The sequence below is a fragment of the Indicator indicator genome, chromosome Z (assembly GCF_027791375.1).
Source record: "Indicator indicator isolate 239-I01 chromosome Z, UM_Iind_1.1, whole genome shotgun sequence".
Taxonomy (NCBI): domain Eukaryota; kingdom Metazoa; phylum Chordata; class Aves; order Piciformes; family Indicatoridae; genus Indicator; species Indicator indicator.
Window position 1 is genome coordinate 81,725,789 of NC_072053.1, and position 23,619 is coordinate 81,749,407.

The window sequence follows — 23,619 nt, forward strand, 5'->3', positions numbered from 1 at the left end:
TTCCTAAAATAACAAACCAGTCATTTGTTGCTCAGATGCATTGATCCATAAACAGCTGACCAGCAAGCACTCACAGAAACTGTGAATTTCTGTGTGGGTTTCTTTAGTTGAAAACCACAGGTATCTTCTTGAAAGTCTCTTCTCCACACTGTGATCTCTGGTAATAAAGGTGCACATGCTAACGTGGCACACTGATGAAGAGGGAGATGATCCCCAGGCTCTAGGGTCCAAAGAGCTTGTGGCTAAGGAACTGTCAACTGGGATGTCACAAAGTTGCACCAATAAACCTCACTATTGTAAGGTAAGGGTCTTCAACGAGCAACAGCTACAAACAACGAGATGATCTTTAAGCTCCCTTCCAACCCAAACCATTCCATGATTCTATGAAGAGGGAAAGAGCTGAAACCCACTCCTCCTTCATCTCTACCTTGCGGCAAAGCGGGCAGATCACAACAGCTGCAGGTGACCAACATGAAAATGAGACCTCCAGTAAGCTGCAAACCCACCAACAGCCTGCCAGCACCCAATCAGTCCTGGAAAAGGCCTGTGGGGAGCACAGATCCCATGCAGATAAAACACAAACCAAGCTGCCACGTAGCAGCACCAAGTGTGTGGGAAGCGACGCTGGGAGGGAGGGATAGATGGATGGATGGACGGATGGATACATGACAACTGTATTCATGACCCTGCCTCAGAGGGCTCTTCAAAACCTGTTGCCGCAGGTCGGTGCACACAAAAGGCTGCGGGAGCCTGCAGAGAGCAAACAGCCCGCCTGATCCTTCCCGTGAGATTGCGCAAGGGCAGTATTTTGGGTAGAGTTCCCAGAGGAAATTACCCAACCTCTCCGGCAACCAGAAAGAAACCTAGCCGGACGGGGAAGGAGCGCTCAGCGCCAGGGAGAGGGTCTCGGCTTGGCCGACGGCTCCTTCCTGGCGAGTGCATCCGTGTCCCGGTAGTCCACTCCCCATCCACGGCGGGCTCCCCGGGGATTCTCCCACAATCCCCGTCAGCGTGCGTGGACAGCCACGCCGCTGTCACACCCGCCCCATGCGGACAGACACCTAACGAGAGGACATCCGGAGCTGCCGTCGGGGCGGGGGCCGCCCGCGGTGTCCGCGTCCCTAACCCCGCGCCCAACCGCGGTCCTCGGCAGCGGGTGGCAGAAGGAGAGGAAACGGCGCAACCCCACCTCCCCCTCCCCGAAAAAAAAACCCTGAACCCCGACGGGGTGGCACTCACCGAGCAGCGGGGAAGGCTCGGGGCAAAGGACCGACGAGGAACCGGCGAAGGGAGGTCGGGGCCGGCCAGCGGGAGGCAGCGGCGGGCGGGAGAACGGCAGCGAGAGGTTGGCGGGCGGAGGGCGGCGGGGAGGGGGCTCCGGGCTGCCCGGTGGCCCCAAGGCGCTGCCCGCCAGGTAGTAAAGCAGCGTGGCCGAGAGATGAAGGGCGCAAAAGGCGACGAGGAGGCGACAGGCCCGCTGCAGCGAGGTACCGGGCAGCGACGACTCCTTCATGCCGCTTGCGCTGGCGGGGAGCGCTGCCCGCCCCGCGCCGCGCCGAGCTGAGCCGACGACGGGGAACAGACGGGGACGGGGGCGGGAGCGGTGGCGGTTCCGCCCGCCCCGGGGGTGGGGACCTGCGTCCCGTGCCCCGCCCGCCGCTTGCAGCCGACCCGCCCCCGCAGGGAGCACCGGTGGGCCCGCCCTCGGCAGCCCGATCCAGCATCCCATGCCCCCCCGCCCCTTCCTCGACATCCTGCCTCGGCATCCTCACCCCTTCCGCATCACAGCCCTCACGACCCGGCAATCCCCTGGCATTCTGCCCCGGCAATCCCTCCGTGACACCCTGTCCTGTCTTCCTGCCCCGGCATCCTGCCCCAGCATCAACCCCATGACATCCTGCCCCAGCGTCAGCCCCATGACATCCTGTCCTGGCATCCTACCCCAGCATCCTGTGAGCTGCTGCAAGGTAGCACAGGCTGTATTTTGGGTTCATCCCCCACAGAGGGTCACAGGTAGCCTTCCGTTGGCACAAGTGAGAGTGAAGGATAGTTTTCTGTCAGCTTGGTGGGGCTTGTTTCAACACATTTTCCACAAAGCGAAACGGCCAAGTCCACTTTTTTTCTGTTAATATATGACAGGAACCCAGCAATGCTGCTGGCATGGCCCTCTGGAGGTGTCCAGCCAAGTGTCCTACTTGGAGCAGGACTACTGCCAGCAGTAGGTGAAGTCAGCTGTGGTTTTGTGCCACTAGAGCCTTGAAAGCTGCCCAGCATAGGCATCTCCTCCTTCCTGGTGCTCTGTCCCAGAGCTGTCCCACATTCCTAAGGAAGGAGTTTCCTCATGTCCATCATCAAGCCAGTAGAAGTGTCTGGGCAAGTGGGTCTGGGCACCATCCAGCTTCCTGCAAAGTTACATCTGTTTCTTACAAGTGGCAAGTGGAAAGAAATGTCCCTGGATCTGCCCTGTAACCCTATCTCAGCCAGCCGTGGTGGGGGTGATGGTGGAGGGGTTTAGTGTTGCCCAGAGCAAGGACAGTCATGAAGCCAGTGCTAGCCCTGCTGTTGCCCTGGGTGCTGCAGCAGGTACCTTGCTGATGGTTGAATGGAGAGGAGTCAGTGGGCATCAGTGACTCACAGGGTAGTTGAGACTGACAGCTGACCAGGCAAAAACCTGCTGGAGCTCTGGCAGGTTTGCTTGTTGTGTGATCAGCCCTGAGAGCCTCAGAGTGCTTCACGGACACCGAGTGACACTCAAGTGGTTTTCAAGTGCAATAAATAACTCCTGCTAGTAGTCCTTGATGCTTCTATTTATTGTTCTGTTTAGTTTGTCTCATGAAAGTGAAGCCACTATGAGGAGAAGTGAATGTATGTTCTTCTCATTGGTTAAAGCTACTTCCCAACAGACTCACATGCCGCTTCCACTTCCCTCAGCCCTCATGGTCTGGTGATTTCATTGGCCTCCACTGCTGCCTGGTAGGCTGCCAAAACCTTGGTCTGTGGAGCTGGGCTCTTGTCCAGCATGCTTGGATGCTCCTTCAGTGTTCTCTGAATGACTGCTCACAGGTACTTCTTCAGATTAACACCCTGTGGTCTTTGAGGAAGTGTGCTATATCCCATCCCTTGACCTCCAACAACACATCTGCTTCTTAGTCTCAACTCAGACACTCTTCTGTGAGCTCAGACAATACCTGTGGCTGTTTCTCGTGGCTCCTGCTGAGGTCTGCATCAGCTGGACCTCACCAGGCTAATGTTTTGTCACCTGATCCCATAGCTGTTTGATGCTACCCACAGGCTTCCTCACTGCTGGCTGTGGTGAAAGCCATCAGGTCATGGGCTTGGTTTGTGATGCTGTGCTGAGAGAGCAGAAACAGGAAGGGAACGCCCAGGAAGTGTGACTGTTGCCCTGAATCAGTGGGAGAGCCTGCACTTGTCTTTAAGACGTGAAATAGACTGCGATCTCCAGGAGAAATCTTGATTATGAAGAAATCTACCTTGCTCTGGGACAAAGGAGTTTCTTTTTCCTGACAGAACAAGGAACTGAGAACAAGGTCTCTTCCACCAGCCACCTGAAAGCTCCTCTGAATGACAGGCATTGCTTTCACCATGCAGAAACTCAAAAGGAAGGAGTCAGCCTGCAGTCAAGGTGCATGACCAGAGACCTCCACTTCATCTTTTCTGTTCACTTACATGTCTCTTAGCTCTTCCTGACAACTTCTGCAGATCAGTCACAATAATCATCAAATCACAGAGTCAGAGAATGGTTTGGGTTGGAAGGGACCCTGAAGACCATCTAGTTCCAACCCCACTGCCATGGGCATGGACATCTTCTACTAGCCCAGGTTGCTCAAGGCCATATGCAACCTTGCCTGGAACACCTCCAGGGAGAGGGCATACACCACTTCTCTGGGCAACCTGTTCCAGTGTCTCACCACCCTTATTGTAAAGAATTTCCTGCTAATATCCAGTCTTAATCTGTCCTCTCCCACCTCCCCCACCATTGACCCTTGTCCTATCACTACAAGCCCTTCTGAATGACAATGCTGGTGCCAACGATACTAATGTCATCACTGCTGACATTCTCACTAAGGATCAGCTTGTAAATTGCTTTCTTCAAAGAGCAAACCCAGCTTTCAAGGTCTCTAGGCTCTCCAGATACCTTTTATAGTTACTGAAATGCAACCCAGCAATGTGACTCTCATCAGATAATTCATTCTTTAGAGCTTCCTGGTTGTTCCAGAGCTTCTATGTTTCAGTGCTGTCAGCAAATAATTGGGCTTGTGCTAGGAAAATTCCTTTCCTTTCTTTCAGCTTTCAAATGGGCACTTGTAGGGAAAGTTCCCCACAGTGCTCAGAGCATCAGGCTTCAACTGTGACTCAAGGTAGAGTCAATGTTATTTCCCATGATGTCATGTCTTAAATTCAGCTAGCAGTCACCACAGAAGTTACAGCACAGCACAGAGTGCAAATATCAGAGGCTCAGGAACTGTCTAACACATCTTTCCACAGGTCTGCTGTAGCACTCAACCCTGAATTGTGTGAGTGGTGGTGAAAATATTGCCTTTTTTTTTTTTTCCCATGGGACCATTGTTTTCTTCATCCTTAGAAAGGCTCTGAAAGTAGAGCAGGACTCTGAAAGTGATGAGAGAAGGCTCTGTTGCAGCCAAGGCTCACAGGCTCACAGGGTGTTAGGGGTTGGAAGGGACCTCCAAAGATGTTCAAGTCCATCCCCCTGCCAGAACAGGACCATAGAATCCACCACAGGTCATACAGGAACACATCCAGATGGGGCTTGAAAGTCTCCAGAGAAGGAGACTCCAAAACCTCTCTGGGCAGCCTGCTCCAGTGCTCTGTGACCCTCACAGTGAAGAAGTTCCTCCTCATGTTGAGGTGGAACCTCCTGTGCTGTAGTTTATATCCTTTACCCCTTGTCCTATCACAGGATGCAACTGAGCAGAACCTGTCTCCTGCCTCTTGACCCCCAGCCCTCAGATACTTATAGACATTTATTAAATCCCCTCTCAGTCTTTTATAGACTGAGCAGCCCCAGGTCTCTCAGCCTCTCCCTACAGGGCAGTGCTCCAGTCCCTTCATCATCCTTGTAGCCCTTTGTTGGGCTTTCTCCAACAGATCCCTGTCCCTCTTGAACTGGGGAGTCCAGACCTGGATGCAATATTCCAGGTGTGTCCCCACCAGGACAGAGTAGAGGGAGAGGAGAACCTCCCTCAATCTGCTGATCACACTCCTCTTAATGCACCCCAGGATCCCATTGGCCTTCTTGGCCACAAGGGCACATTGCTGATCCATGGAGAACTTCTTGTCCACCAGGAAGCACTTCACCCTGAATTATGTGAGTGTTGGTGAAAATACTGCCTTTTCTTTTTCTTTTTTTTTTTTTTTTTCCTATGGAACCACTGTTTTCTTCCCCCTTAGCAAGGCTCTGAAAGTAGAGCAGGGCTCTGAAAGTGATGAGAGAAGGCTCTGTTGCAGCCAAGGATCCTTCACACTCTGCATAGAAGGGCAAGGTGCAACCTTGTGTCCGTAGGGAAACACCAGGATGTAAGTGAAAGCACACAATGGTACACCTGCTTTGGGTACAGAGGTAAGAGATGTCCTTTTGAACCTGTGAAAGAGGAAAGAGAGACACAGGACCTACAGGAAAAATGCAGGTGTGCACACCCTTAGGCAACCTCCGGCCGTGCAACTTGCACGTCAGCCCTCTCCAGTTTTTCACCATTGCAATCTCCACCCCAGCCCAACCTGTGAAGAGTTCTTGGAGATCTCACTTTTCCAGTCACACTTGAAGCAGTTTCCTTGGGGTGGTGGTGACAGTGTTCTTTGAAGCTAAATTTTTGCCTTTTTCTCCCTTAAAAAAAAAAAAAAAAAGAAGTAGTGTGACTGTACTGCTTTGCTGCACATGAAAATGCCTGCTCCTCCTCCATGCCTAATGACTTGGCAGTCTGATTTTAATCAAACTTGGCAGCTGGCAGAGATCATAAACATCCAAAATACTTGCTGAAACAAGCCACCAGGGTGTAACAGAGTGAAAGTTCACCAGCAACGTGGCGAGACATTTGTAGCTAGGCATCAAAGTGTGAGTGGGAAGAGGGAGGTTATAAGGCCTGTACCCTTAGAAGAAAAGCAAAGTTCTCAAGGAGCATGGCAGAACCCAGGAAAAGATGAGTCTATGATAATACATGCTTACAGCCCAGAAGGCAAATTGCACCCTGAGCTACATTAGAGCACAGGAGACCAGCAGGTCAAGTGAGGAAATTCTACTCATCTGCTCCACTCTGATGAGACCACATTTTGAATATCGTGCCCAGCTCTGGAGTCCTTAGCAGAGAAATGTTATGCAGATGTTTGAGTGGGTCCAGAGGAGGGCCACAAAAATGACCAGATGTCTGGAAACACCTCTCTTGTGAGATCAGGCTGAGAGTTGGGATTGTCCAGCCGGGAGAAATTAAGGCTCTGGGGAGACCTTATTGTGGTCTTTCAGTATTTAAAGGGGGCCTATAAAATGATGGTTACAGACATCTTAGTAGGGCACGGTGCAACAGGATAAAGTTAAATAATGGTTTTAAATTAAAGGTGAGTAGATTCAGACCAGACATAAGGAAGGCATTTTTTACAATAAGGGTGGTGAAATACTGGCACAGGTTGCCCAGACAGGTGGAAGATGCTCCATCCCCAGAAATATTCAAGCTCAGGTGGGACAGGTCTCTGAGCAACCTGATCTAGTTAAAGATGTCCTTGTTACAGGCACTCCCATCAGAGGTGTATGGTTAATGGTTGAACTCAATGATCTTGAAGGTCTTTTCCAACCTAAATGATTCTATGACTCTAAGGTCGATTCTATGTGGCTATGTGCCAGACGGGTCAGTGCCTTACCCATGGAGGTAACACCAACTCTTGTCAGATGGCAACCACTCCTTGAAGAGCAGCCCTTGGAAATGCCCTTTCCCTTGGTCCACAGCAAAACTGCCTCTCTGAGTGTGTGGCCTCGTGGAGATGAAGGTGGCTGGGACAACAGAGGTGCAGGAGCTGGTCTAGTCCTTCTGTGTATCTCTGTGTCAAGCCTCACAAGCCTTTTTCTGAACAGTGAGGACACAGAGAAGCATAGCCCCTACAGAACCTCCCCTACCAGCTTACCCCAAGCTCAGCATTGACTTCTCCAGGGAGAGTGGGAGTCTGGGCTTGCGACCTCACTCTCCAATGTGGTTTCAACAGCCCTGAGCATCCGTGGGGACAGCATCAGACCCCACTTAGGTGAGCAACCTCAGAGCTGTTGGAGTGAGTCCAGAGGAGGCCACAAAGATGATCCAAGGGCTGGAACACCTCTGCTGTGAGGGTAGCCTGAGGAAGCTGGGGTTGTTCAGTCAGAGAAGAGAAGACTCCAGGGAGACCTTAGAGCTGCCTTCCACTTCCTGAAGGGATCCTACAGAAAGGCTGCAGAGGGGCTTGGCTGGAGGGTGTCTAGTGACAGGACAAGAGGGAATGGTTTGAAGATGAGGTGCAGTAGGTTTAGATTGGATCTTAGGAAGAAGTTCTTCAGTGCCAGGGTGGTGATGAGACTGTGGAATAAGCTGCCCAAGGAGGTTGTGGATGCCTCTTCCCTGGGGCTGTTCAAGGGCAGGCTGGATGAGGGCTTGGGAGGTTGGAGTAGATGGTCCCTTCCAACCTAAGCCGTTTTATGATTCTGTGGTTCTATGACTCACTGGATTGTTCTTTTTTCCATCCCACATGGTTTAAGTTTCTTTCCTGTCTGATAAGTCTCTCTCCCTTTTCCCTGTATCTTCCCTTTGGGAAGGGAGAGATGTCCATAAAAAGCACTCATTTAGTGGCCACACCAGACCTGACCCTTGACAGATGCCTCAGAGAAATCTCTGCTCTACAAACCACAAAGTTTACTCTGAAATTTTTGAGAGAAATAGAAACCAAAAGCTGCAGTAACACGCTGGATGGAACAGGCTGGGTTTAAAGCAGGGGTGACAGTGTCCCTCTGTTTAACAATGCTTGCTGTGGCTGCCTCCTGGTGTTAACTCATACATACCCAAGTAATTAATAGGTCACTTGGAGAAGATAATAGCTGCACAGTAGGTGGACTCTGAAATCAGAAGTAGCAGGCAGCCTCAAGGAGACACAGTTCTGCTTCTAGTGTGTCTGTCTGAGACATGTTTCTTCTTCCTCTGGCAATTTCGTTAGAGGGAAAATGCTGAGCACAGAATCATAGAATCATCATAGAATCATAGAACTGTGGGAAGTGACCTTTGAGATCATCAAGTCCAGATGCTCATCCAGAGCTCACAATCCCAGCACTGCTGCTAAGCTGCTACCACCAAACCACATCCCTCAGCACCACATCCACGAGTCTTTTAAACACCTCCAGGGATGGAGACTCCACCACCTCCCTGAGCAGCCTGTTCCAATACCTGAGAACCCTTTCTGTGAAGGAAATTTTCCTAATCTCCAACCTGAACCTTCCTTGGCACAACTTGTGGCTGTCTCCTCTTGACCTGTCACTTGTTGCATGGAGACAGACACTCTCATCACTTCAACTTCCTTTGAGGTAGTTGTAAAAAGAGATATACAGAGAGTTGTAAAAAGAGATGATGTAAAAAGAGATGTGCAGAGATGATGCACTTTTATGATCTGCTTTTATGATCAGGTTACCACCTGGTGGATGTGGGGCAGGCTGTGGATGTAGTCTACCTGGACTTCAGCAAGGCTTTTGACACTGTCTGCCACAAGAAGCTCCTGGCAAAGCTGGCAGCTCGTGGTTTGGACAGATTCATTCTGAAATGGGTCAAGAACTGGCTGGAGGGCCAGGCTCAGAGAGTGGTGGTGAATGGTGTCAGTGCCAGCTGGCAGCCAGTCACTAGTGGTGTCTCCCAGGGATCAGTGCTGGGCCCCATCCTGTTTACTGATGATCATCTTTATTGATGATCTGGATGAAGGAATTGAGTCCATCATCAGTAAGTTTGCAGATGACACCAAGTTAGGGGCAGGTGTTGATCTGTTGGAGGGTAGAAGGGCTCTGCAGAGGGACCTGGACAGGCTGGACAGATGGGCAGAGGCCAATGGGGTGAGATTGAACAAGGCTTAGTGCAGGGTTCCACACTTTGGCCACAACAACCCCAAGCAGTGCTACAGGCTGGGGACAGAGTGGCTGGAGAGCAGCCAGGCAGAAAGGGACCTGGGGGTGCTGGGTGACAGCAGCTGAACATGAGCCAGCAGTGTGCCCAGGTGGCCAGGAGATCCAATGGCATCCTGGCCTGGATCAGGAATAGTGTAGCCAGCAGGACAAGGGAGGTTATTCTTCCCCTGCACTCCGCACTGGTCAGGCCACATCTTGAGTCCTGTGTCCAGTTCTGGGCTCTTCAATTCAAGAGAGATGTTGAGGGACTGGAATGTGTCCAGAGAAGGGCAACAAAGCCTGGAGCACAGCCCTGGAGGAGAGGCTGAGGGAGCTGGGACTGTTTAGCCTGGAGAAGAGGAGGCTCAGGGCAGACCTCATTGTTCTCTACAACTACCTGAGGGGAGGTTGTAGCCAGGTGGGGGTTGGTCTCTTCTCCCAGGCAACCAGCACCAGAACAAGAGGACACAGTCTCAAGCTGTGCCAGGGGAGGTCTAGGCTGGATGTTAGGAGGAAGTTCTTCACAGAGAGAGAGATTGCCCATTGGGATGGGCTGCCCAGGGAGGTGGTGGAGTTGCTAACCCTGGAGATGTTCAAGAGAGGACTGGATGGGGCACTTGGTGCCATGGTCTGGTTGATTGGCTAGGGCTGGGTGATTGGTTGGACTGGATGGTCTTGGAGGTCTCTTCCAGCCTGGTTGATTCTATGATTCTATGATTCTATGATTCTATGATTCACTTCCTTTAAGCAGAGTTCATCCACATTAAAGCCTTTCATTTCACTTTACTCTTAACTCGAACTCAGTCCTGTATAGGGTACAATCAGCTGAGCCAAACAGCTGCAGCATGCTGGTATTGCTTGAGATAAAGGAACAATTAGTGTGGTGATGACACCCTTTATAACAGAGATTGAATGGGCTGTAGAAAAATGTGTGTGGCAGGAGTTATGCCTCTCTCTCAAGGTAGGAGTGGCACTGACTCTTTTCATCTCTGCTTTCCTTAGCAGTCCACAAAGTAAGCAGAACTATCACAGGATCACAGGATGTTAGGGGTTGGAAGGGACCTCCAGACATCATCAATTCCACCCCCCATGCCAGAGTAGGATCATAGAATCCAGCACAGGTCACTCAGGAACACATCCAGATGGGTCTTGAAAGTCTCCAGAGAAGGAGCCTCCACAACCTCTCTGGGCAGCCTGCTCCAGTGTTATGTGACCCTCAGAGTGAAGAAGTTCCTCCTCATGTTGAGGTGGAACCTCCTGGCATAGATGCACCACTTACACAGTGCCATGTTTCCTGTCAGTGATCAACCTTTCAGTGTTAAAGCCAAACAACAATCTTTCAGTATTAAAGCCCACACTTCAAGCTATGGCTTGGTATAATCATAGCCACCCTGAAAATGTTTTGAGCTGTGTCTTTCAGTTGCTGCACTGTGAGGTAGTTAGTGTACCTTCTCTTGTTAATGGTAATCTAACTGATTTTGCAATGAGCCCTGTAATAAGTTTTGAGGTTGTAACAAGGCCACAACTCTGAAAGATTAGAAGAGAGGATTACCTGTATCTGTAAGCTGCATCTTGGTTTGTGGGTGCTCAGTGTCTCCAAATATAAAGGCTCCACCTAAACCTTAGTGCTGCAGTGAAATACAAACTGCACACATACCTGAGATAATGACAAAATCTGAGTGCCAGGAGGGGTTTTGTAAGCAAAACTATATGCTATCATGTTGGCTTGAAAGGATATTTATTTCATAGGTTTATAAACACATTTGTTCAACATTTGCTCTTTTTTCTTAAATATCACTTAGGAACAAGTTCTTTACTGTGAGGGTGGTGGAACACTGGAACAGATTCACCAAGGAGGTGGTTGAGGACCCATCCCTGGAGATATTCAAGGTGAGGCTCAACAGGGCTCTGGGCAGCCTAATCTAGTTGGAGATGTCCTTGCTGACTGCAGAGGGGATTGGTCTGGATGACTTTCAGAAGTCCTTTCCAACCCAGACCATTCCATGATTCTGTGATTCTGTGATTCTGTGATTCTATGATTCTGTGATTCTGTGATTCTGTGATTCTGTGATTCTGTGATTCTATGATTGTATGATTGTATGATTCTGTGATTCTATGATTCTGTGATTCTGTGATTCTATGATTCTCTGATTTTATGATCCTAGGTGGTGATGAGGTCTCCCCTCAACCTCCTCCTCTGAAGACCAAACAAGCAGTGTGTCTGCACATCCAGTCTGTAAGCAGTGCTTTGGACAGTGTGCTACTCCTTGCGTTTTCTTCAGATGGATGCTGCCTTGGACATGTAGAAGGAAGAGGAGACAAGAGCCAATGTTAGCTGCAGCAACTTGGGAAGCTGGCCAGGCATGGCTGGGTGAGCCTGCTGCCAGAGATCCATGCAAATGCAGCACCACTGCACCCTTCAGTGCATGGAGAAACAAAAAGACTTCCCTGATTCTCTTACATCCCTCTTTATTTCGTTCTGGGGTAGCTTCAGAGGCTTCAGCACCTGGCAGATCAGGAAGGCCAAACCTTCACTGCAAAAGCCAAGTGACCTCCTCCACAAATACTTGGTGCTATGACTACAGAATCATAGAATTGTTAGGGTTGGAAGGGACTTCAAGGATCATCTAGTTCCAACCCCCCTGCCATGGGCAGGGACACCTCACACAGCCACATCCAGCCTGGCCTTAGAAACCTCCAGGGATGAGGCTTCCACCACCTCCCTGGGTAACCTGTGCCAGTGTCTCACCACGCTCATGATGAAAAACTTCTCTTCACATCCAGTTTGAATCTACCCATTTCTAGTCTTGCTCCATTCCCCCCAGCCCTATCACTACCTGACACCCTAAAAAGTCCCTCCCCAGCTTTCTTGTAGCCCCCTTCAGATACTGAAAGGCCACAATAAGGTCACCTCAGAGCCTTCTCTTCTGCAGACTGAAGAGCCCCAACTCTCTCAGTCTGTCCTCATAGGAGAGGTGCTCCAGCCCTGTGCTCATCCTCATGGCCCTTCTCTGGACACCTTCCAGCACCTCCACATCCTTCTTGTAACAGAGGCTCCAGAACTGGACACAGTACTCCAGGTGGGGTCTCAGCAGAGCTGAGCAGAGGGGGAGAATCACCTCCCTTGACCTGCTGGCTATGCTTTCTTGATACAGCCCAGGCTCTGGTTGGCTTTCTGGGCTGCAAGTGCTCACTGCTGGCTCATGTGGAGTTTCTCGTCCCCCAGCACCCCCAAGTCCTTTTCTTCAGGGCTGCTCTCCAGCCAGTCCCTGCCCAGCCTGGATTTGTGCTTGGGATTGCCTCGACCCAGATGCAGGACCCTGCACTTGGTCTTGTTGAACCTCCTGCGGTTGGCTTGTGCCCACCTCTGCAGCCTGTCAAGGGTCCCTCTGGATGGATCTTTTCCCTCCAGCCTGTCTGCTGCACCACACAGCTTGGTGTCATCAGCAAACTTGCTGAGGGTGCACTCAATGCCACTGTCCATGGCACCAACAAAGATGTTGAACAAGACTGGTCCCAGGACTGAGCCCTGAGGGACTCCACTTGTCACTGGCCTCCACTGGGACATGGACCCCCTATGAAGGGGAGAGCTGGGGCATGTGCTATCTATTTTCCTCCAGTATGGTGCTAGATGTGGGATGATGACAGCATTCAGCCCTACATAAAATGGAATTAGCAACACTGTTCTCAGAAGGCATAAGAGACCGAGGTCTCCATGCAGGTTTGTTCATACAGAAGCAAATTCCAGGGAGACAGACTCAAAAAAAATCTGAGTTTTGGGTAAATGACAGTGGGTGCAAGGTCCTAGATAAACAAAGGTGAATATTTATATGCTTGGGACAACTGATACACCCACCCCCCCTGTCAGCTGAGAGCAGGAGGACATAGATCTGCAGCAGGGCCAGCCCAGCTAGCTCAGAGCTCTGTCCATCCATCCCAGGCACACAGATCCATCTCCTCCCTTACATCAGCACAGTGGTTTGGTTTGCCCCATGCTGAGTATTTTCTGGAAGAAGGGAAAAAAATGTGAAATCCATGGGGGTTTTGCTGTTTTATTAGCTGCACTGAGGTTCTGGGCACCAGCCTGAAGGAGTAGCAGCTGTCCTTGAATCAGGGTGAGCCACAGCTTCTACTCCAGCTGGCAGATGAAGCAGGGAATAAAGGTATACAACAGATGCTCTCCCCTTGCCTGCTGCACCTCTGAGACCTAGCACACAGCCTGGCTTGGTGGGAATTTCTTATCTTCTCCAGATCAGTGCCACCTTATCCCTGCCCTCTCTGCTGGTGTTGATGCCAGCAGGCAGGAGAACACATCTGAGAAGTGACCCTGTCTTACATTCTGGCAGCCAGTGGTGCCACCAGGAAATTTCTGAATGATCAAAGAGATAATGAGCATTACTCACTATCTGCCACGTGGGAGTATTTACCCACAGCCATAAAGAGAGGAGGGAGGCAGCCTAAGGTGTGGTCTGGATCCAGAAAAGCTGGCAAAATTGAAGGGAAGAGGTGATGGCTGGCCCTGGTTACACAAGGAGACCTCCTCAGATGTGAGGTTTTGGCTCACCTATACATCCAAAGGAAAACCTCTGTTCACCTGCATATCTGGGGGGTTTGTGTGTGTGTGTGTGTGTGCGCAGAGGAGAAGAACAAACCAATCTCCCTCTTACTTGTGGGGAAACCTCAGGGTGAGCAGAGAGGCAGAACTCATGCCCTGTAAAAGCCACCCGGAGGCAGGGAGGGAGCTAAGGGTGAAAAACGAGTGTGGTGCTTGCACCCCTCTCTGGCTGTGCCCCTCATTCAGTGGCACTGCATGCTCTGGGTGTGGGTTGCATGGGCAAGGAAGCACTCTGCTGTCTGGGTTAGTGTGGTGCAGGCGGGTCCCCGGGCGTTCGGTGAGCCCCGGGAGGAGCAGCAGGACAGGAGTGAAAAATATCGGTGCAAGCGCAGCGAGGCAGGAGGTGGAGAGCAGCCACGGAATCCAGGAAAGGCAACAGATAAGAGCCAGGAACTGGCAGGTGCTGGGTGGAGCTGTGACGACACCAAGGCCACACGGCAGATAAGGGGCAGCAGGCAGAGGTGGAGCAAGAGAGATGTGATGCAATCCAGCTTGGCCTCCTGCCACCTGTGCCCAGCCAGGTGGAAAGCCTGCAAACAGCACCCTGGTCACCCGGGAGGCAAGGGTCTGATAAGGGCTCATGATGAGACAAGTGATCCAAGAAGGCCAATGGTCTCCTGGGGTGCATTATAAAGACTGAACAATGTGGGTCCAGAGAGGTTCTCCTTCACCTCTGCTCAGCCCTAGTGAGGCCACTTCTGGAGTACTGTGTCCAGTTCCGGGGTCCCCAGTTCAAGAGAGACAGGAGAGAGTCCAAGGAAGGCTAGGAAGATGCTGAGGGGGCTGGAGCATCACTGTGAGGAGGGAAGGCTGAGAGACCTGGGGCTGTTGAGCCTGCAGAAGAGCAGACTGAGGGGGGCTCTTCTCAGTGCTGATCAATAGCTAAAGGGTGAGGGACAAGAGGAAGTGCCCAGACTCTTTTCAGTGGTGTCCAGTGATAGGAAAAGGAGCAGAGGGCACAACAGAAACCCAGGAGGTTCCATCTGAACAGAAAGAAAATATTTTCTGTGAGGGTGCTGGAGCCCTGGAGCAGGCTGCCCAGAGAGGTTGTGGAGTCTTCTTCTCTGGAGACTTTCAAACCGCCCCTGGACACATTCCTGTGCCATCTGATCTAGATGACACTGCTCTAGCAGAGGAGGTTGGTCTAGATGATCCCCAGAAGTCCTTTCCAACCCCCACCATCCCATGGTGCTGTGATTCTGTGACCCCAGGGAGGTGGCATGGACATGGGCAGGTGTGTGGGAGCAAGGAACAAGGCAGGGTCAGCACCATGAGGGCACAAGAATGAAGCCAGGTTTGGAAGCAGAAGTCTCCTGCCTCATTGCTGCTGCATGAGGGCTTCTCTGTCTTGCTGGTGGTAAGGCTAAGCCTTCATCTTTGCAGGAGAGCCCAGGACTGTCATACCTGCCACTCCTGTGCATCTTGCAGGGCTGCACTGGGTGAGGGTGCAGAGAGGACTTGGCAGAATCAGGACTCTTGTCTTTGTCCTGGCAGAAGCCAGAGGGGAGTCTAAGGTAAGCCCCAGATGAGGGGGATGGGGAGAAGCTCTCCCATGTGCTGCTGTACCACTGGGAGCCCAGAACACCCTTTTGTGATATGTGCAGCACAGAGCAGGAAAGCTCAGGCTCAAATGTGTATCTGTCTCAGATATAGCTCAAGCAGCACAGCCAATGTGAGGGCACACAGCCACCAGAAATCCTCCCGTCCCACTCAAGGGAGAATTTTCCCTCTTCTTTTTCAAGGAGGACAGTAGGCAGGACCTTCACCAGGGGCTGCAAGCCTGTGTTTGAGAGAAAAGAAGGAAAAGGCAAAACCAATTTGCTAGGGGTGACTTCCACTTTGTCACCTCTTAGTGTGTCATTTAAATTTGCTCTGTGAAGGCCACAGTGCTTGAATACCACTGAGGAACCAGGTGGAGGAAGACCAAGCCTTGTTTGGGCCAACAACTTTTCCACAGTACTGCATGACCTGTTGCCTCCAGCACAGAGGGGATGCAGATTGCTGTCCTCCACTGAAGGAGAGTGGTCTGGAGCATACAACGTGTCCCAGCTGTACAGCCCCAGCTTGTCACTCCTGAGGAGCAAGGCCATGCTCAGGACCAACGGCACAGCATGGTTCTCTGCAGTGGCAGCACTGGAGGTGTTGCAATCATGGTCTGGATCTGGGTGTTCTGGTAGTAAAACATTGAAGACCACAGAGGCCCATGGCAGCCCTCTGCCAGGACTGTGCTGAGGGTTGCTCCCTCTACAAGAAGGACATTGAGATACTGGAGCAGGTACAGGAAAGGGCAATGAAGCTGGTGAAAGGTCTGGAGAACAGATCTGGTGAGGAGCAGCTGAGGAACTGAGGTTGTTCAGCCTGGAGGGAAGGAGGCTGAGAGGAGATCTCATTGCGCTCTACAACTCCCTGAAAGGAGACTGAAGTGAGGTGAGGGTTGGTCTCTTCTCCCTTTGATCAAAGAGAGGAAATCATAGAATCACAGAATCAGTCAGGGTTGGAAGGGACCACAAGGATCATCCAGTTCCAACCCCCCTGCCATGGCCAGGGACACCTCACACGACAGCAGGCTGGCCAGAGCCTCATCCAGCCTGGCCTTAAACACCTCCAGGGATGGGGCCTCAACCACCTCCCTGGACAACCCATTCCAGTCTCTCACCACTCTCATGGGGAAGAACTTCTTCCTCACATCCAGTCAGAATCTCCCCACTTCCAGCTTTATTCCATTCCCCCCCAGTCCTATCACTACCTGATAGCCTAAAAAGTCCCTCCCCAGCTTTCTTGTAGGCCCCTTCAGATACTGGAAGGCCAATGGCCTCAGGTTGCACCAGGATTGGTTTAGGAAAAAATTCTTTACAGAGAGAGTGGTCAGGCATTGGTACAGGCTGCCCAGGGAGGTGGTGGAGTCAGCATTCCTGGAAGAGTTCTAAGAGCATTAGACATGGATGTTTGGGTCATGGTTTCGTGGCCATGATGGTGTTGAACTGTCAGTTGAATTCAATGATCTTAGAGTTGCTTCGGTTGGAAAAGACTTCTGTGATTCTCCTGGTGTGGGAGTAGCTTACAGGAGGTGGCCTCATGCTGTCCACACAGCAGAGTGTTGGCTGGGACCAGATTTGAAAGGTAGGCACCTTAAGGAAATACATCCATGTGTTCTGGAGAGTGAGAGCTGCTGTGTCTCCAGGACCCTCGATGCTTGTGGCAGAGCCCTCCAGGGCTTGTCCAGCAATCCTTGAGCACAGCAGGGCTTGGTCACAGCACCCACAACTTTGTAGACAGTCCACCAAGGGTGGAGATCTCCCACGTTATTGATGGTCTAGATTGCTCACCCTCCAAGGTAAGGTTTCTTTCCCAGCTCCCAGCCTGGACATCTCAGGGTTGCAGCTTGTGCCTGCCACTTTTTCTTGTGTCATCTGTCACTACCAAGAAGAGGTAGTGACCTTCCAGCAGCTGTAGGCTGCTCTCAGATCCCCCCTTAGGCCTCCTCTACACTAGACTAAACAAGACCAACAGGCCCACATGTGCCTCAGGAACGACTGCTAATGCAGTTAAATATTTATTTTAGTTGAGGGATTTCCAGGGCTGAAGAGCAATAAAAGCCAAAGGTTATTGGTCCGTGTAAACTCCGTGAAGAGGGAATATAAAACATGTGCACAACCAGCTCAGCACACCAGAGGAATGGTTCCACAAGGAGAACCTTGAATGGGTCACCTTCCCAAAGTCTGTTCACAGCCCTGCTGTGAGCTAGGTGGAAGGATCTCCCAAAGGCAAGCATGGAGCCAGCCTCATGCAGAGCCCATCACAGGCTCACAGGATGTTAGGGGTTGGAAGGGACCTCTGGAGATCATTGTGTCCGCTGCAGGACCATAGAATCCAGCACAGGTCATACGGGAACACAAGGGGCAGTGGTTTTAAACTGGAGCAGGGTAGATTTAGATTGGACATTAGGAAGAAGTTCTTTGAGTGTGGTGAGGCACTGAAACAGGTAGCCACAGAGAAGCTGTGTTCACCTCATCTCTGGAAATGTTTAATACCAGGCTGGATGAGGCTTTGAGCAACCTAGTCTAGGAGGTGTCCCTGTCCATGGCAGGGGGTTTGGAACTAGGTGATCATTAAAGTCCCTTCCAACTCAAGCCTTTCTGTGATTCTGTGAGACATGTCCAGCTGCCTGACACACTGGGCAAGACCCCAGGAGGGTGATCTTGAGCACACAGGAGGCTTACCAGCCTGCTATGAAGAGCCCAGCCCATTGCTGAGTGGTGCAGAGGGGTTGGAGTGAAAAAAAGTCAGCTGAGTGGGAGAAGGGTGCAAGAGGTACATCTTCTGCCTGTGCTGCTCTACTCGTCGTCATGGGTGGGTCAGTGCCTTGCTTTGACCAGCAGCTTGCTCACAGAAGTGGTTGCACCTGAGACTGACAGACCAAAATTATCTTCTTCAGAAGGCTGCCCCTTGTCCTGTCACCACATGCTCTTATAAAATGTCCCTCCCCAGCTTTCTTGTAGCCCCCTCCAGGTACTGCAAGGCCACTGTTAGGTCTCCCTGAAGCCCTCTCTTCTCTGAGCTGAACAATCCCAGCTCTCTCAGCCTGTCCTTACAGCAGAGGTGCCCCAGCCCTCTGACCATCTTTGTGGTCTCATACTATAACACTCAGGCCATAGCATAGCCACCCAAACCATCCTGAATCAAGGATCATTCAGTTCCAGCCTCCCTGCTACAGGAAGGGACACCTCACTCTAAGTCAGGTTGCCCAGAGCCACATCCAGCCTGGCCTTAAAATCCTCAAGGGATGAGGTTTCCACCACCTCCCTGGGCAACCTGTTCCAAGTCTCTCAGTCCAAATGGAGATACCTGCCTCCTATGAAGAACAGCAGCCACAAATCTGGAGGGCTGGCTCAGGCAAGACAGACCCAGAGGGAAGCTGTCTGGGTGGAAAGGAGAAGAGCAGTACTGCTGTCTGGGTTGAAATTACTCCCCAACTAATTTGAGAGAATTAACCCCCCAAAATAAAATTCACCAGACCAGCTCGGTTGGGAAGCAAATGAAGCTGTATGTACAAGCAAAACTACAACATAGAAATATGAAATGCAATGGATATGTACAAAATATATGACATATACGTGTATTTACAACTTATAAACAACACAAGAACCTCCCCCTGGACAAAATCAGGGGGTTACCAACAGCTTCCCCCTCTTCCTCCCCTTCCCCCTGTACAGAGGAGAGAAGAGCAGATAGTAGCTTGTTAGTACTTAGCCTCAACAAGAACACAGCCAAGGTCAGCAACAGCCAAGCAAAGCCACCAGGTAGTACCTGCTAGAGCAAAGAAGCTGAGAAAGAGAGAAAGTTAGTTTATACAACTAACTTCATGTTATTTTTCAGACCAATGGGATTGCTTAGACCTTATCATTGTTTCCCTTTTCCATCCAATGGTAACTTATTTACGTTCTACCACTTTTCTACTCAGTCTGTGGAACATTTTCCTAGGCATCAGCCTAAAACCTCCACACAAGCACCCAACCCAGACTGCAGCACACAGGGATTGTAAAAGCAGCCTCCAGTGCCAGCACCTGGAGCTGGCAAGTGGCAACTTGTGTGACTTTATCAGTTGCATGAGAATGCCCAAGTGGTCTTTCAGGGAGCACAGTCCAGCTGTTCCCAGGACAGATCAAACACTGCTCAAAGTGCTGCTTTTCCCAAGGGCTGCTGAGATAAGCTGGGGCCCTCCTCTATAAAGCCAGCCACGAGCAGAGCAAGGGGCACGAGGGTGTGCACCTGAAGTGAACATGCCAGCAAAGGAGCTGCTGCTGCTGGGGGTGGTGGTGGCTGCTGCCCTGGTGTCTCTGGGGGCTGCTGAAGGTAAGCTCAACTTGCTGCAGCAGCTGGGAACCAGGGAGGGAGCAGAAACGGGTGGGAGGGTGGAAAGACACAGAAGTGGTAGTTTGGAGAGGAGGCAAGGAAGGCAAACAGATGCAGTGGCATAGTGGAATCACAGATTCACAGAAACATTCAGGTTGGCAAAGCCCCTCAGGATCAGCAAGTCCAACCCAGAACCTTACTCTACAAGGTTCACCCCTAAACCATATCCCCCAAGCACCACAACCAAACCACCTTTAAACACATATCCAGGCTTGGTGACTCAACCTCCTCCCTGAGAAGGGCTGGAGCAAACACACCATGTCTTACTAGCAGTTTGGGGCAAGGGTTACAGGCTGGTTCACCAACTGCACTGCACTCAGGAGAGGGATAGGACAGCCACGATGCCAATGGGAGCCAGGGTCTGGGAGGACAACAAATGGCAGCTACCTTCCTGCCTCCATGAAGACCTCCAAGCCCTTGCAAGAGCACTACATGCTCAGCATATTTCTGTGTGAAGCAGCTGTTTGTAGGCTCTGGAAAATCTGACCTAGCATGTAGTGGTGGTCCTGCAAGCAGCCTCCCAGGACATTTGTGTATGGCACAGATGAGCTGTGAACTGTGGCTACTGCTCTGCCTGACCGCAGAAGAGGAACCCACCAAGGGCAGCTGTCCCTGGGGGTGGCTTTTGGTTGTCTGTGCAGCACCATCCAGCCTCTCAGGATACCACATGTGCCTGAGCAACACTACATGGGGTCTGCCTTGGACGCTCTGTGGAGCTTCTGGTCCAGAGAATGGAAGAAAAGGCTCTCAGAAGAGGGACTGGGAGGTTGGGAACAGCTTTGTCCCAGCTGGCTCAGCTGTGGATGGAAGTCTGTACACTGTGCTGCTGGGATGGTTGAGGAGGTGGTGTGCTGCAGGCTGATCCTCCCCTCACAAAACCCACACAGGTGATCCAGGTTCTGAGTGGGACCTGCACAACCCTGTCTGCCCTTTGGTTTGGATGTGACCTTCTGTTGATGCCTCATGTTCCTGACACCAGTGTCACACTCACAGGTCTCTGCTCTGTTTCAGGAGCAGAGCTGTATGAAGGGAATGACCTGAGAAGGGTAAGAGGTTTCTGGGTTTCCTTGTTTATGGCTTGAGATGGGATTTAGTGCCTGGCATGTTTGGGAGAAAGGCTGCTCCCAGCAAGCATCCCCAACCTCACCAGTACTGGTGCTCCAACGTCAGACCTTCATCAGAGCCCAGGTTGTGAGTGCTACTGACAGATGTGGTGGTCTCTGTTTCCTGCTTTCCTGCTCTGTGTGCACAGCCTGGGAACCAGGGCACCAGTGGCACATGCTCCTGCCCTGGGTGCTGGGTGAGGAACAAAGGGTGCTGCTGGCACTGAAATGTGTGCTGCTCTTTCTCTTTTCCAGCCAGTGTGTGGAGACATGACGCAGGTGGAGGCCTGCCCCCTCCTGTACTTGCCTGTCTGTGGGACTGATGGCAACACCTATGCCAACGAATGCCAGCTCTGTGTGGAGCAAATGTAAGCTCATGCCCTTGGCAGGGATCTCCAGGGGTCTAATTTTGGCTTTCTGAAACTGGGCACTCGTCACTCAGGCTCCCACATGCTCATGTGCTCCTGATAGCGAAGTGCAAGAGGACTTCTCCACATCAGCTGAGCCAGGGGCAGGGCTGTGAGGACTGTGAGCTTCACCTTCACAGATAGGTGCAGGCATGCCCCCAGGCCCTTGCCTGCAGGTTCCTGTCCCATCCTTGACATCATGTTTGGTGGCTGCTGTGCAGCTGAAGGCTGAGGGATTTAGTGCATTGTGTTGTCAAAGGACTAATCCCACAGAAGAGCTGAATATTCATCTGTGGGATCAGCTTATTAAATCAGGCCAGCCTGTGGCTGCAGGATCAGCATATCCAAGAGGTGAGGTCAGGAGTCTGTGGCTGGGAGACTCTCCAACACGAGTGCCTGCAAGCTGGCAACAAACCAGATGCCTTGTAGAGAGTGGGAGAAGGTCCCACAACCTGTGCTGCCTGCCATTAAAGAGGGGAGATTTGCACTTAGATGATTAGGCATCTAGTCTGGACAGTCAAATAGCACCACTAAGATCTTCAAAGAGACTTATGGGAAGGCAGACACCCAACTATGTGCCTCATTGCTCCTTTGGCAGAGCTTCAAACCAAAGGTACCATCATAAACCTGAGAAGTAGGGCAACAAAGACCTCATGGGAAGAGAAAGGGCTGCTTTGGGGCAGTGATTTTATCCAGGCTGGCAAGAGAGTCTCTGAGCAGAGGTTCCTGCTAGAAAAGGACAAAGGGTGAAGATCAGGTTGGACACAGGTCAGCAGTGCAGTTGCATAGCAAATGACACAACCTGTGTGCTGGGCTGCAGGAGGATTAGTTTGTCAAGGAAAGCTGTGAGGAGGTGTAGAGGAACTGCACTCAACTAATCTGGGAGAGAGGATATCTGGAGGATCTAGCAACAGCCTATGGCTGCGGATGAGATGGATCCATGCTCCTCTTTGTGGTCTCAGGTGAGGTAACATGGGGCAACAGGCAGAAGCAGCAGCCACAGAAGATATAGGCTGGACACAGGGGAAGCATCTTCCGCAGGAAAGTGGTGCACCATGGATACAGTGGGGAGTCACCATCCTTTTTTGAGGGACAGTGTGGAATACAGGTTGAACACATACCTCCTGGGCTAGTCTTGCTATTGAGGAAGCAAATTGTTACTTGCTTAGGCATCCATGATTCTATGAATCTAAGTTTTGCACCCAAGAAGAATCTAAATTCTGCCAGCATGGTGCTGTATTGTGTGTGTGTGAAGAACAGAATTCTTTACTCTGAGGGTGCTGGAGCACTGGAGCAGGCTCCAGTGGTGCTAGCATGGTGCTGTATTTTTTGAGTGTGTGAAGAACAGAATTCTTTACTCTGAGGGTGCTGGAGCACTGGAGTAGGCTGCCCAGAGAGGTTGTGGAGTTTCCTCTGGAGTCATTCAAAACCTGCCTGGATGCTATCCTGTGCAACCCATTCTGGGTGACCCTGCTCTGGCAGGGGGGCTGGACTAGATGACCTCCAGAGGTCCCTTCCAACCCCTAGCATTCTGTGAGTCTGTGGCTCAGAGCGAGCCATGGCCACCATCCCCTCTCACTGGGGACAGTCCTGCTGTGAGCAAGGTGGGCTTCAGTGCTTCATGCCCAGGGAGAGGACATTTGTGGGCCAGAGTGGCTTGCAGCCACCTCAGCTTTTTAGACAGGAAAACGAGCAAGCCAATTTTATAACAGTCAGCTGAGTTCCATGAGCTGGACAGGAGCCAAAGTTTGACTGGGGAGAATATTTTTGAGCTTTCACATTTTTTTTTTCCCACCTCCCCCTCTCCCCTCCCCTCACTGTGTTATTCTAGGAAAACCAGGCAAGACATCCAGATTTTGAGAGATGGGGAATGTCAGCACGTCTGAGCTTTCTGGTAGCTTCCCTCAGCCTAGAACCAGGTGATTAATTGATCCTGTGTGCTCCATGCTGATGGCACATGGAGGTTAGCCATGGTGAATAATAAAATGATGTGCACAAGCTTATTCCAACAGGGTTTTTTTTTTTTTTCTTTCTTTCTTTTTTTTTTTTTAAATGCAAGGCTGAGGGAAAAGAGGCACGAGCCAGTTCCCACAAAGGGCTATTAAAAGCCTGCAGTCAAAACATTCATCTCAAATCCACCTCACAAACCAGGGCTGTGCACTGTGACTATTACTTCACCCACATTCCTGTGAGAAAGGCCACATGAGAGCAGCAAGAAACACCAAGATCTTGGTGAAGAAGGTGCTGAAGTACCTTTTTGTTTTGTTCCTACAAGAGGCTATTTAATGAAGGGAAAGTTTCTTCAGCATGGGAGAAGACAAACTCCTGTCTCCCTAGTAGACACCACCACTTCCAGAGCTGATGTAACCTGGAAGTAGTCACATCCACATTTCTCATACTGGATGTTGACTCAGCTCTTTATTCAAGAGCCTTTCCCAACAGTAATCA

At 51.2% G+C, this 23,619-nt stretch overlaps 2 protein-coding genes across 2 annotated transcripts in view; one reads left to right on the forward strand and one right to left on the reverse strand.

Annotated features, from left to right (window-relative positions):
* The window catches only part of B4GALT1 (beta-1,4-galactosyltransferase 1), a 31,859-nt gene extending 30,346 nt beyond the window's left edge, over positions 1-1,513 (reverse strand). Inside the window, exon 1 of the mRNA XM_054397699.1 lies at positions 1,240-1,513. Coding sequence (XP_054253674.1) covers positions 1,240-1,513 — 274 coding nt within the window. The remainder of the gene's footprint in view (positions 1-1,239) is intronic.
* Positions 1,514-19,528: 18,015 nt separating this feature from the next.
* SPINK4 (serine peptidase inhibitor Kazal type 4) lies at positions 19,529-23,057 on the forward strand. Its single transcript, XM_054398201.1, has 4 exons — positions 19,529-19,601; positions 20,673-20,707; positions 21,020-21,132; positions 23,003-23,057. Exons 1-4 carry the CDS (start codon positions 19,529-19,531, stop codon positions 23,055-23,057), a joined length of 276 nt encoding a protein of 91 aa, XP_054254176.1.
* Positions 23,058-23,619: the final 562 nt, after the last annotated feature.

Excerpts from the sequence above, each read along its gene's own strand:
- SPINK4 (XM_054398201.1), top strand. The coding sequence starts at position 19,529 with ATGCCAGCAAAGGAGCTGCTGCTGCTGGGGGTGGTGGTGGCTGCTGCC. Across the intron at positions 19,602-20,672 it reads GTCTCTGGGGGCTGCTGAAG|GAGCAGAGCTGTATGAAGGG; the intron begins GTAAGCTCAACT and ends GCTCTGTTTCAG. Across the intron at positions 21,133-23,002 it reads CAGCTCTGTGTGGAGCAAAT|GAAAACCAGGCAAGACATCC; the intron begins GTAAGCTCATGC and ends GTGTTATTCTAG.